Here is a 14,270-nt window from a genome sequence, read left to right on the forward strand (position 1 = left end):
TATATTTTAAAAGCTTCCCCAATTATCCTAATAAGCAGTCACAGTTGAGAATCACTAGTCTTCAGCGCTTCTCAAACTTTACTGTGCACTCTCCTCTCCTGGGGACTTTACTAAAAATGCAGCTGCAGATTCAATAGGTCTGAGGTGGGGCCTGAGAATTTGCATTTTTGCAAGTTCCCAGATGATGCTGATGGTACAGTGGACCATGCTTTGAATAACAAGAATCTAGTTATTCTCCTTTTACCACAGGCCTCTGACTTATTTACTTTTAGGGGTTAATCACTGGGGAGGGAAGGGCTAACAGTGAATGTCTGCAAGGGTGAGCACAGAATAGCTACGTGTTCAAATCAAGTTGTGCTTGACTGGCTTTACAGAAAACAAACAAAAAAAAGCCTTTTGCTTTACAGGAAACATGGATCCAAGTGCCCATTTCTGATTGTGTTCATTTTACAGTTCATTCACAGGCTGAACTGTCACTCCCTGTGCTAAGATAGAGCACAGTAGTCAAGGAAAATGTTAATAAGAGATGACACATTTTTACCCGAGACTATCTAAAATGTACTACTCTCTCTCTCTCTCTCTCTCTCCCTCCACCCCCTACCCTCTCTCTATTTTTGGCTACACCTTCCTCTTAAAAAATATATTGACTGCCTTCTTTTGATTCTCACTAAATAGCTTTTTTTTTCTCAATAAATAGCTTTAAATAGCGCATCTGTAACTTTCATGAAAGAACACATTAGATGGGATATATCTGTGCATTATACCTGTGGTGCATCTCCTTGAAGGATGCATAACGTGAAATAGGCTGTCATTAATCTTTGCTGTTTCTCTGTAAAATAAGACACTTTTAATTTCAATTTTGTAGATAAGGAAAATGAAATGCAGAGAGCTAAACTGACTTAATTAAGATCGCATACTAACAACACAGGATGTGGCCTGAACTTACATCTTAGTTCTACCATGCTGTTGGCTTAGTGGAAAAAAAAGCTGTAATCTTTCAAAAGATTGTGCCTTAATTATTCATAACACTTGCATCTCTTTGAAATAAAGTTTACTATTTAACAGCCTTGCTCCTGCACATATCTATTGTTGGAATGTATCTATATTCTAGTCATCTAATTATTAGCCTACATTGTTCATAAAAGAATTCAAAGTGGCCTGACAGGGATACAGGAAATAAAATCAAATACATTAGCTGAGAAAGAAAGAGGAGGGCAGGAATAATGCTAATGAATCAAATGTATACAAAGATTATAATTATAGGTTAAAAACAAATCTCTTGACACACTCGTAGTCAAGGTGAAAATAGTAGTCGAGGGTTCTGTTTCATAGAACCCTTATGAAAAACCAACACATTTTCCCAGAAGCATGATTATCCCCAGGAACCACTCTGTGGTAGACTCAGTATTCTGCCTTTGATGGAGAGATGACGGGTCCACCTGGCCCTACCATACCACATATATCTCTCACTTCCTCTGAAAGTGAAACTCCAGCACATGCAAACAATGCTTCCAATGTCTAATTCCGAAATAATTTCAACTTCCTAGTTGATTTACAATTTCCACAGACTTTTCATCAATATAACACTAATATGATCAAATAATAGGTACTCACTCAAACTGAGAAGCTTAAGTTATTTAGTGATTTGGTAGGCATTGAAAACTACACATAATCACTTTGAATTGTGGAAATAGGAATCAACGGACTCAACATTTAATTACAATAACAAGCATAAGATCAAAACAGAAGATAATTACTTACAAATGAACACTGGAGAGATGGGAAAAAAGGGATAAGGGTGATTTTGTTGCTTTTTATCCACATACCATAAAATTCACCCAATGACTTTTAATACATTTATACAGCTGTGCAATGATCACCACAATCCAATTTAGAAAAATTCCATCACCCCAAAAGGTTTCCTTGTGCCCATTTGCAGGAATCCCTGCTCCACTCCCAGGCCCTAGGCAATAGCTATTCTACTTTCTGCCTCTATAGTTTTGCCTTTTCTGTAAACTCATATAAATGAAATTATATAATATGCAGGTTTTATTATTGTCTGACTTATTTTACTTAGTATAACACTCTTGAGGTTCCTTATTGTTGCATGTATCATAGTTTGTTCCTTTTTGCTGTTGTGTAGTATTCCCATTTACAGCCATACCATATTTTGTTTATTCACCTATTGAGGGGTATTTGGGTTGTTTCCATGTTTTGGCTACTATGAATAATGCTGTAATTTAAAAATCACATGAAATCCCTTTGAGGACATGTATTTTCATTTTTCTTAGGTAAATACCTAGGAGTGAAATTGTTGGGTTGTATGGAAAATGTATGTTTAATTTTCCACATAAATTGCCAAATGTTTTCCAAAATGGTTTTTATATATCGCATTGGGATGCACTGAAATATTTTACATTCCCACCCGCTATGTATGATAGTTCTAACCTCCACATCCTCACCAACACTTGGTATTGTCTATCTTTTTTATTATAGCCCTTCTAGTGGGTATGGGGTGAGGGTGTTTTGAACAAAGAGAATTTATTCCAGTTTTCAGTCACTCAGAAATCGGATCAAAACAACCACACCCCCCACCCCAGAATTTCCTTTTCTGAATGATCTCAGAGAACAAAATTTTTCAAGATTCAAGGGCTTGTGTAACTTTCCCCTTATAGGCGTTTTAACGCTTTATTTTTCAATTTCCCTTTAAAAATCTATTAATATTATTAACTGGAGCTTCATATTATATCAAAGGCTTATTGGGAAGCACCTTGCTACACCATGGATTTTGGCGAGCAGGACAAAGCAAGACCCTTCAACCGCAGAGGGCTCTTCCCATATTTCTCAGTCTACAATGTTGAATATAAAGCTGGGGTCCTCACCATCCCCCCCCCGGCCCCCGCAAGCTAGAGTTTATATCCACTCCTTTACGCACAGGTAATGTTCGCAGCTGTAAAATAAACCTTAAGATTCCAAATAAGCTTATCAGGCAGTTTGCTAATTTTCTTTCCCTTTAACCACTTAGTCCAACTTATCTATGTTTTCAATACCTTGACCTTGCACTAAAAAAAGATGGTGCACTACTGCTTAAAATCTACCCAGAAGGTAAAAAAAAAAAAAAGTTACATATGTGTTTATCACATCACTGATTCCCTTTCTTGGAAAGGATGTGATTGACAGATGCTAATTTTGACTGGAGAATTTTTGAAGCAAGTATTGCTACACAATTGTCAGGAGAATGGTGTCAGGGAAGCTGCCCAAAGCAAATTGCCACATGCCACATTTAAATTAACAACGGTGTGCTTCAGCAGCCTTTCCACTAAGATGCTGGCTGCGTTCTTATTGTCTGAAGGATTTTTTCAAGCTAAATTACATAATGAAATAGCCTCATCTCCCACTCTGAAAGGCTGTTACATGCCTGGCAGCCCTCAAGAGTCAGTCTGTGGTCTTTCCTGTACTCATCTAGTTGTGTCATTTTTCTTCGTGGAGGCTTCTGGGGTGTTAACAGGCAAGAAAGGAGGGACCATGGCCCACAGCAATGCAGAGATTCCTTGTTGCTGCCAGGAAAAGGCCAGCTGGTAACAAGATAGTTCACTTAGGGCACTACCAGGATCTGGCCCTTGAAGAAATGATCAGATATTTGGAAGGTTCATTTACTTCAAGGGTTATAGCTCAAGCCACACAAAAGTGATTATAAATCAGACTATGAATACATAATCTCACCAAGCTTAACATATCTTTCAAGTGAACAGAATGCCTCCTTTCCTTGTGTTAATATTTAAATACTCATCAAAAGTTTGCTTGATGAGTAGAGAATTAAAGTAAAGGAAATGGATAGTTATGAGAGGTTTCATCCAGGTCCTGACGCTCCACAAACCTGTCCCTCAGGGCTGCCACAATTGTGCAGTGTACAACCTGCACAACTGTACAGATGGTCTTGCTCTCTCTTGAGAACTGTATTGCTCATGTACCTTAACTTGGTTTCTCTATCCCCTGGAGAGTTTAGGACTACACTGCTAATGTTTGCTTCTTTAAACCCCTCAATTCCTTGTTGTGTTTGATGTACTAAAATCACTGATAAAGCTGATCGCTGTTCTCAGTAAAGTAGCTTGTTTCTTGGTCAAAGAGATATTCATTCTCCTCCTTCTTAGTCTGTATTTAATTATTTCAACTCTCTGAGAGTCATCATATGTCCTTAGTAAAGTAGCTTGTTTCTTGGTCAAAGAGATATTCATTCTCCTCCTTCTTAGTCTGTATTTAATTATTTCAACTCTCTGAGAGTCATCTTATGTCCTTCAGTTCCAAGTTCTAGCATGAGCGGAGGCAATCTGCTCTCAAATACTGTACGTACAGGCATAGAATATTAAAAGTTTGATAGACTCCTGGTCTCCTTTGAGGCAACAGGGAAAAGCGGTCATGAATACAGGTTCTGGAGTCAGGCTGCCTGGAGTGCAATCCTAGCTCAAGCTCATTCATCTGTAAAAGGAATGTATAATGGTACCTACCTCACAAGGTCATTATGAGGATCAAATGTAAACTGCTTACAATAGTGTCAGACACATAAACATTCAGTAAGTGTTAGCTATTATTATTCTATTTTATCTTCTATTTTTACTTTATTATATTCTATTAATATTCTCCTGTATTGTTATACCCCTCTATTAACCTATTTAACATTTCTTCCTTATCATTGTATGTTACATACCTCAATTTAGTAATAAAACACTAGTTTAGCAAGAAACACTGTGTGTGTGTTTTAACTCTTCAAAGACAGCCCCCAAATAAAAGAACTATGGAAGGGTGTATTATTAGTTCCCTATTGCTGCTACAAAACATGGCCACAAACGCAGTGACTTAAAACAACACAAATTTATTATCTTATGGCTCTAGGGGTCAACAGGGCTGCATTCCTTCTGGATGCTCTAGGGAAGAACCATTCCTTTCCCTTTCCAGCTTCTAGAGACTGCACACATTCCCTGGCTCATGGCTGTATTACTCCAAACTTGGCTTCCTCTGCTTCTGTTGTTACATTTTTCTCTCTGATTCTGACCCTCCTGTTCCCTTCCCCTTATAAGAACCTTGTGATCACATAAGATAATTCAGGATAATCTCCCCAATATCCTTAACTTAATAATCATCTTTGCAAAGTACCTTTGGCCTTATAAGGTAACATATTCATAAGATCCAGGGATAGGAAGTAGACATCATTAGGGAGGCATTATTCTGTCTACCACAAAGGGAAAAGCATTAGATGATCTCTTGAGATTATTTAAGCCAGTGGTACCCAAGTGGAGATGATACTGCTGCCCCAAGGAGACATTTGGCAATGTCTGGAGATACTTTTTGGTTGTCACAGCTGGGAGAAGATGCTGCTAGTCACCTAGTGGGTAGAGGCCAAGGATGCTGTTAAACATCCTACCATGCACAGAACAGCCCCCCTCCCCATAACAAAGAATTATCCAGCCCAAAATGTCAACAGTGATGAAGCTGAGAAACCCTGATTTAAAGTATATGATTCCTTGAAATCTTAGTAAGGTTGCAATGCAATGGAAGCCAGTTTCAGGATTTAGATTTACACAGAGACGTTTGAGAAATCACATCCAAGCTCTATAATTCCATGTTTTTAACAATCTTATATAGTAAATAAGAGATGAATAGTATTACTCATACTTTAATAGTAGAGTTTTGAACACTGCCTTAACTTGTTATTTGTTAAGAAGTGCTTGTTTCATTTTAGGTCTGGTGTAATCTTTCAGAGGGATGCATTTCCTATACAGGCAAGTTAATTTAAAGTATGTATTGTAAATAGCATTTTATGTATATTACAAATATTTAAATTTATAGAGGCTCAGATTTAAAGGACCCAACACCAAACAAATTTCAAGATAATCCACAGCTTTCTGCAATATTTTATTTTTGCCTTGGTGTGGCTTGACCTCCATCCCTTGACTTCAAAGGATCAAAGAGAGAAGTACACTTGCCATGACTTTCCCTTCCATGAGGAGAAAGATTTCAGCTAAAACCAACTTTCACTTGAAATAAGCACCTTGGGTATCAATACCTAACTTTTCCAATTCTCAACAATTTCTGTGCTCAGGTTTGAATTCTCCCAATCTTTTAAAGTAATCTATAGAATTGCTGGTAGGAGACTTTATATTTTTTTCAACATCTTGTTTTCCGTCTTTCTTTTCTTTCCATCCACTCCACTCTTTCACTCTCTCCCTTTTTTTTCTGACCAAGATTTCCCCTAGAGTTTTCTTAATCTGAAGCAACTTCTAAAAGCAATAGTTATGTTTTCTGTGGCAGAAAATATTTTCTAACCAGTAGAGGACTCTGTGTGTGTGTGTGTGTGTGTGTGTGTGTGTGTGTGTGTGTGTGTATGTGTAGGGCATGAAAACTTTATCAATAAGAGTGAGTTTCATCATTTTCCCCCCAGGGAGGAATAGTAACTACGAATATGAAAGTATTCTAGCAGCTTGTGAACCAACAGAGCAGAATGAAGAAAAACACACAGCTATTCAGCAACTTTGTTTACCACTGAAGCTATTTCTATTGTATACATTTCTCTGCCAAGATATAGTTCTGTGAGGTGCTTTTTACATTTGGTGTGATTTCTAAACTACAATTAAAGTACACAGTTTAAATACATTTTAATGAGTTAAGCCTTGCCAACCAGTATAAAAAAAAGCCAAAGCCATACCTCTAAACATTAAGTCACATGTAAGATTCCAGATTCCAAATGTCATATTGCTCCTTGGGTGGGTACCACTAAAGGAACCTGCTCAGATCTCTGGGGTACAATCACCTGTAGGATTTTACAAAGATATGCCTACCTAGTCAAAGGATCTAGTTTCTTCAAAAATAAAATCCAAGAAAAAAGAGTGAGAGGGAGAAAAATCTGAGAGAACCTACAGATTAAGAGACTTAATAGATGCATCAAGTGTATTGAGGACTGAGAAACTTAGAGATAATTAGAGGGCAACACATAAGTGGGAGTTACTCAAAACAGAATAGCATGAGCATATAATAGGGCAGCTGGTAGAGAGAAAGGAGAGATAGGATTTAGGGAGAAGCAAATGGTAACTTTGACAACTTGGGCACATACCAACTCTGGCACAGAGACCCTGGACATCTCCCAGCCAAGGCACCTGTGCAGCCATTTCCCTGAGGAATAAAGAAACTTCTTTTGTTTCTGGGAAGGCCCTTGGATGGGAAAGTGCATGTTATTACACTGAGGAGCAAATGGCTGGTATCCCAAGCAGGTCTCCCTCAAGCTACCCACATCATGTCCCAGAGTGTACACGTGCACTTGAGATGCAGTGGGGGAAAAAAAAGGCAAAAAGCAATACAGAAAAACAAAGAGCACATACATACTAAGGACATTAGACTATAACCTAGAATCCCACAATATTTTCCCATTACTATTTTGCAAAGGTCAGTGAATAACAAAAACCCAGATAAGACAATCCAACAGAAAATGGTTAAAAATCATTTGGGACAGATTATTTCTTGGAAGAAATGTAGGCATCAGAAAGGAAGTTTAGAATCTCTTGTCAAAGGGCATAAATACTGTGTTCATATCCAAGGTGCTATGCCAGCTACCACCTTTCTTCTCCTTGTCAAAATGTTCTTCTTTTCTTCACCACATTCTAATTGATGTGACTTCTATAGCTCCATACACTTCTCTGTTCCCTTCTCTGACTTTTCTTTTCCTTCTACTCTAATTCTTGATGTCCTCTTAAGTTCAGCTCTTACACTTCTTCTACTTTTAGGAACTCAAATATTCCCAAGGCTTCAGCTATCACCCCTTGGCTGACAGATCCTAAATTCACTCGATCTCTACTTTCTTGCTGTCTATCTCCACTTGGATGTTACCCCTGACTTAGATGCAATAGGTCTAAATCCACATTAATCACATTCTTCCCTAAAACAAACTTACCTCGTAACTTTGCTATTTCTGTGTGAGCTGCCACAGTCTCCCGAGTCCCTTGAGGTTTCAAAGTTGGTGTCATTTTCAAAGTATTCATATCCTTCATTTAGCAAGTCAGTGCTATTGAGCCATCCCATTGTCCCTCACATTGCCTCATAGCTCTTTCATCTCACCGCAGGCAGCCCTCCTAAGCTCACACCTGGATTACAGAAGCAGCCCCTACCTGCCCTCCCTCCCTAGCTTCTCACTCAATCCACCCAGCCTAGCATTCCCAGAATCATCTTCCAACTTTTGCCTTAACGAGTGATCTGTTCAGGAAAATATCCTTTTCTCTTTTACTACAAAATCAAGGCTAAACATGAATTTTCAAAGCTCTCCATAACATGTCCCTATCTATCATGCCTACATTTTCACTGCTTCTCTACACGATTTATTCCTGTTTTTTCTCCTAGTTTGGAATTCCCTCTTCTGTACCTCCACTTCCAAATCCTAGCCCTGCTTCAAGACCCCTCCCAAATCTAACTTCTCCACCTTGCTTTACAGGACTATATGTCACTCCCTTTTTCATTCTTACCCCTCTAATGATCTGCATTGAGAATTTTAGCACTTAGTGATATGATGCGTGCCATTTCAAGTGCTGATTTTCTTTCTCCAATTACATGGCAAGCTCCATAAAGCTACAGATATAGTTCTCCATCTCTACCCTTCCATAAACTCTGGGGTTGAAAAGAGTGAATTCTTTTTTGGAATGAATAAATTAACAAATCTACTACTTGAGTATATTTTGATGTTCTTTGACTATTAATTAATGACCTATAACAAATAAAAATATACACAAAGCAAATATAGAGATCTATTAGCATTTGATTTTTAAATGTTATACATTAATTGTAAAACTATTAAATTTAAAAACTATCTTCTTACCTGATTTTATGCAGTCTGATGACTTGCAAATACCATCTAGAAAAAGGAGGATATATGCATAAATATTTGCAATACACATATTCTTTCTCCCTACCTTTTGTTCTTTTATAAACGCGCAATTAAATAATCAATTCCTTATAGCAAGAACTAAAACCTAAGTATTATATATCATTGACAGTAGTTAGAAGAAAATATAGAGGAATAAAATAAGCAAATCCTAAATTTAAAATTTTTTAAATGAAGGAAAAAAATGTATTTCTTATATCATCCCTGACCACTAAGCCCTAGGTCTATTAAGTTGAAACATCAGTTATTTTAGTCTGGTAATCATTTTTTTTTCCATTAATGAACCAATCTTTTCTAATCCTTATTGTGAAAAACTTCTAAGGCTCAAATTAGACCTCTTAAATTCTTGTAAAGCCATTTCGAATTTCAATGACACAACAAAAGTTGACTAACTGAAGTTGGCCATAAAACTGTGAATACTTTCATCAAGTAAAATTATACATTAGAATCTTCATAAAATACATATGAGTGCACTAAACATACTTGGCAATTAATAACTTAGCTCAAGCATAAAAGACATTGTACTTTAGTCAAAGTTAGTTGTTTTGGCATACTGATGTTACATTTTATAAATGAATCTTTATATCACCATCTTTAAGTGTCTCTTTCCTTAACACATTGTTTAATAGATGGGAAAAACCTAAGATGAAGATTTCACTGTCTTCTGCATGTTTGTGGGCACAGGTGTGTGAGTAACTCACCATCATAGGTTGCATAGAGAGCTATCATTGTCACTGCAATGACGGTAAGGAGCAGGACAAGGACGGAGAGACTGATCTCCAGTGGGGTCCATCGCTGTTTCTTCTTTGGCTTTGGAATGTTGATATCAGTTATATCCATCTGACTTTCCGATCTGCCCATTACCTAAAGTCTGAAAAAAAAAAAAATTAAAAAATTTAAAAAAACTAATCATAATAAATTAATCAATAGATAAAAAGAAGAGATCTATATACAATTTTCTAAATGCTTAATGTGGCTGAATAAAGTAAAAGGTTAACTCATTTTAAATTAGAAATAAAAGTTTTTTGCTGAAAGTCAAAGTTTTGATTCTGAAAGCAAAGAGTATATAGTCACATAAGTTAGACAGATCCTGGTCACAATCTTTTGGATTTTTTTGACATATCACTGAAGATCCAAGCAAAATCAGACATGGAAACTCAGTTAAATACTCACGGAGGATTCCTTCAGCAGTTCATAAGCAAATAACTTCTGTACCATCATTAAGGAAAGTTTTAAACTCATCCTTCTGAACTTTGTACAACATCAAAGGTGAATTTTATAGCTTGCTCCACTGGCTTCCTTTATAAGCTTAGAAATCAATGACTAATATTTCGAGGTTTTGACTAAGCAATAATTTTAAATATGAGTACAGATAAAAACAAAAAGGAACAAACACTTGTAGTAGTTTTTTTTTTTCATCTTAAGAACATATTTTATTTTACAGTTCAAAATTACAACAACTGCTAATATGGGTATCTATTAACTGGTTAGACAACATTTTGAAAATGGTCACTCACTGGACCAAAAGTCATGGTTTACAATCTGGGATGAAAGATACTAACCGTAAGTACTGTTTCTTTGTACAACTGAAGAAGAAGAAAATATGATTAAAAAAATTCAACCTTGCAGGTCAGGATAACAGTTAAGATACTTAACTTGTTTTTAAATTAATAATATTAATACTTCTGCTAATAATAGCCGATATTTATTGAGTACTTCCCATGTGTCACTCACAGTTCTTGGTGCTTTGCATGTACTAATTCACTGAATCTTTGTAAGGCGGATTTGAATATTCCAGTTCTATACCTTAGGATAGTGGGGCACAGAAAAGCCAGGTAACTTGCCAAAAGCTACACAAGTAAGTACACATTTACAATGAACACATTTCAAAGAATACAATTACAAAGAACACATTTTGAAAGAAAATTGCATCATCATACAATGATAGCTACTTTAAACCTTATTGCAGAAGTCTAGGGTGTAAAATTAAGGGGATATTAGCCTAAATATTAGATTTCATTATGTTTCTTTTAGAGGTCTAGTGACTCTTTATCAGCCATTCACCAAAGCTTAGAACACACAAGTTCAATTTTTCTGCCTGACCGTAGAAAAGAGCATCGTAAACTAACAGATTAGCTGTTTATAGCTGGATGCAAATTAAGCATATAATGTAGTTCCTAGATGAAGTGACTGCTCAGAGATGCTCTCATAGTTAGAAATCTTTGTTGAATACACATAATTTTCTGAGAGTGTGTTTTGTGGAAACTGAGGCACAGGATAAAGTAGAAACGGATTCTACGTTTGAAGTATGGCCTGGGTGATCAGGCCATCAGTTATCAGCAGATAACTAGGAATTTAATTTCCCCAGTGAATTATTAATAAGTGAGCCACAACTGGACTTTAAAGTTCTGGATACAAAGTCTTAAGCATGTTGTCCCCGGCATTACATGAGGCTATAACCAAGGACAGACTATCAAATAAAAATATTTTATTAGACCATGAAAACCATGTCTGCTCAATAAAAGTGGAATGTAGTGTACCTGAATGTTAAAATGTCTTAATGATTATATGACTCATGTTGGCTTAGTCTCACAGCCTCTTTCTTGGGTTATGATATGGAATTGCATTGACAGTAGTCCTTGGATTTTTAATAGGGGAGGTGGGTGGGGAAAGAAAAGATGGAAACACACTTAACACTTGGACACCATACAGAGAGGTAAACAATAAAGAATAATTTTCCCGCTTCTCCCAGATGAATTCAAGACTGACTTCAAGAACATCTGGATATTAATCACATTTGCTTGAGTATTTCCGTTTCCTGAGTATTTCTCCCCCTGCTCTAGTAATATTTCAGAAAACAATCTAGAGAAATGTTCTCCTGATATATTAATAATATGACCCACTTCTCTTTTTAGTTCTTTCTTAGAAAAAACAATTAGTTTCTCTAGTAAAATCTAGGGCCAGGAACCAGGGCAGCCACGGGTTAAATTGAAGCTGCTCATTGGCGCCACCAGGTTTCCACCATGCAGGAAAACTAGTAGGCAGGTATGTCTTTCTCCCTTCTGGGTTACTTTTCCCTGGCGTCTACTTCTTACCCTTGAGATTGGGGTACTGAGGCAGCTGGGCTCTTAATGGTTCTGCACCTTAGACAGCAGAAATTGTTACAGGGAGAAATGAAGGCAGTGACTGAAGCTGTTTAGTCCTTATACCTGAATCAAAATAATATCATCTTTGAATCACTTGCAAACTCTCCATCTGCCCCTCCTATAAACGTCCTGCAAATTTTCAGTCTTTTGCTCCTAAGATGCACTTTTCAACAGCAATGACCAAAGCAGAAATGAGGCAAGTTTAACCTCCTAATTAACTTTGTCATTCATTTCCAGTAATTCCAATTGATTCGCTATTTTCTTTTAAGAAAATAGGGGTCAGAATCTTGAACCTCAGGAAAAAACATATCACCATCCCTCAGATACTTGGATGTCCAATGCAACCACACCCAACCCCATTTTAGAGAGGGAGGAAAGGAGGCAATTATACAAAAGAATACAAAAATTATAAAGTCGATACTTGTAGTCCCATATAAAGCAGGATATGCCAGAACATACCTACATCCTTAAAGTATTCCACCTCAATTGGAGATATGTTGGAAAGTTCAAGCCAAAAAGTAGACACTTCCGCAAGAGAGGATAGAGGATTAGGACATCTACCCTAACAAGAATACTGCAAACGTCAGCTTGACAACATCTCCAAAAGAATAAAAGATTTTTTTGCCTAAGTAGAAACTGAGTTTCAAAGCAATATACAGCAGCAATTTTTATACCAGTTGAGTGTACACATTACTTTATCACATCGTCAAATCAAAGAACCCAGAGGATAACTGGTTTGTTGAAAAGTCTATAAACCAAAGCAATGTTCATCTTCATAACACATTAGTACATTAACATTTCTGCAAGTCTCTGAGGTTACTCTATGCAATTACAGTTTGTATTATGGAAACTGAGGTACAGGAAGCAAGAGAAAGAGGTTCCACCTATAATGGATATAATCTACAAAAATACTGAATCACTATGCTATACACCTGAAACTAACACAATATTGTAAATCAACTGTACTTCAATTCAAAAAATACAGAGAGAAACAGGTTCCATATTTAGACGATAGTTGCAAATTTGAGGAGGCACATATGGTAGAGGAATCACCTCCTTGTTTCCCCAGACAAGGGAAACTTGTAGGTGTTTCCCGGATCTGATAAACGGAGTTCTGAACGCAAAGCCCCAAACACATTACTCCCATGTGCAGTGTAGCTATACAACAAAAGACACAGCATGGAGTCCAAGAAACTGTCGGACAGTTTTTTTTTAAGTGCTGGAACCGAGCAATAATGCCAGCTAGATGCCTTCATAGCCGGTTTGCGGACTAGTAGCTTCCAAATGCTGACACTGCAAATCGAGGTACTTCTTTTCAGTTTAATAAAATTACCATTTGCATCGTATATGGGGGAGGAGTAAACTTGATCAAGTGGCTAAAGAGAACAGTTTGGGACTTCCCTGGTGGTGCAGTGGTTAAAAATCCGCCTGCCAATGCAGGGGACAGGGGTTCAAGCCCTGGTCCGGGAAGATTCCACATGCCGCGAAGCAACTAAGCCCGTCCTGTACAACTACTGAGCCTGCGCTCTAGAGCCCGCGAGCCACAACTACTGAGCCCGCGAGCCTGTGCTCCACAACGAGAAAGCCTGCGCGCAGCAAGGAAGACCCAACTCAGCCAAAAATAAATAAATTTATTTAAAAATAAATAAATAAATAAAGAGAACACTTCAGTTGCAATTACTCTTTTGTTCAAATAGGTTAAGACCGATTAAGGAAACTTTCATCTGCAAAAGAACTCCCACCACCACTCCCACCAACCAACCCTCGAGATTTAAGCACTCTATCAGCATAAATTATGTAAGAGGAAACTATGGTTTAAAGCAAGATGAAGAGGTAGGATAATGAAAAGATCTTCAGGGTAGGGAAAGTAAAAATAGAAAAGTGAGTTACAAATGAGAAGAAAATCTGACAGAAACCAAAATGAAAACAAACCTTACTTTAAAAAACAAACAAAAACAAACAAACAAACAGAAACAGTGTCTTTACAGCGGAATGGCAAATTCCCAGCCCCCAAATCAGCCAGGCTGCAATTTCGTAGCGCTGATCTCAGTAACCGGACGTAACTCTCCGAGGCAGAGGCTGCAGGAAGCTATGGAAATGAACCTGAACAGTCGACCTGACATCACTTGCAGAGCCCTCGTCCAGGTCACCCTCTCTAACCCCAGTCCCTCACTCTTCAAGTCTCAGTTGCAGCTTCTTCCCAG

General features: G+C 37.4%; 1 protein-coding gene across 6 annotated transcripts in view; it reads right to left on the reverse strand.

The window, feature by feature from the left end:
- The window catches only part of MME (membrane metalloendopeptidase), a 292,858-nt gene that overhangs the window by 77,507 nt on the left and 201,081 nt on the right, over positions 1-14,270 (reverse strand). For all 6 annotated transcript variants that reach the window (XM_061194549.1, XM_061194547.1, XM_061194545.1 and 3 more), the window contains 2 exons: positions 9,622-9,791; positions 8,855-8,890 (listed from right to left, as the gene is read on the reverse strand). In XM_061194549.1, coding sequence (XP_061050532.1) covers positions 8,855-8,890; positions 9,622-9,781 — 196 coding nt within the window. In that variant the 5' untranslated portion in view covers positions 9,782-9,791. The remainder of the gene's footprint in view (positions 1-8,854; positions 8,891-9,621; positions 9,792-14,270) is intronic.

Source organism: Eubalaena glacialis, chromosome 6, assembly GCF_028564815.1.
Source record: "Eubalaena glacialis isolate mEubGla1 chromosome 6, mEubGla1.1.hap2.+ XY, whole genome shotgun sequence".
Taxonomy (NCBI): Eukaryota; Metazoa; Chordata; class Mammalia; order Artiodactyla; family Balaenidae; genus Eubalaena; species Eubalaena glacialis.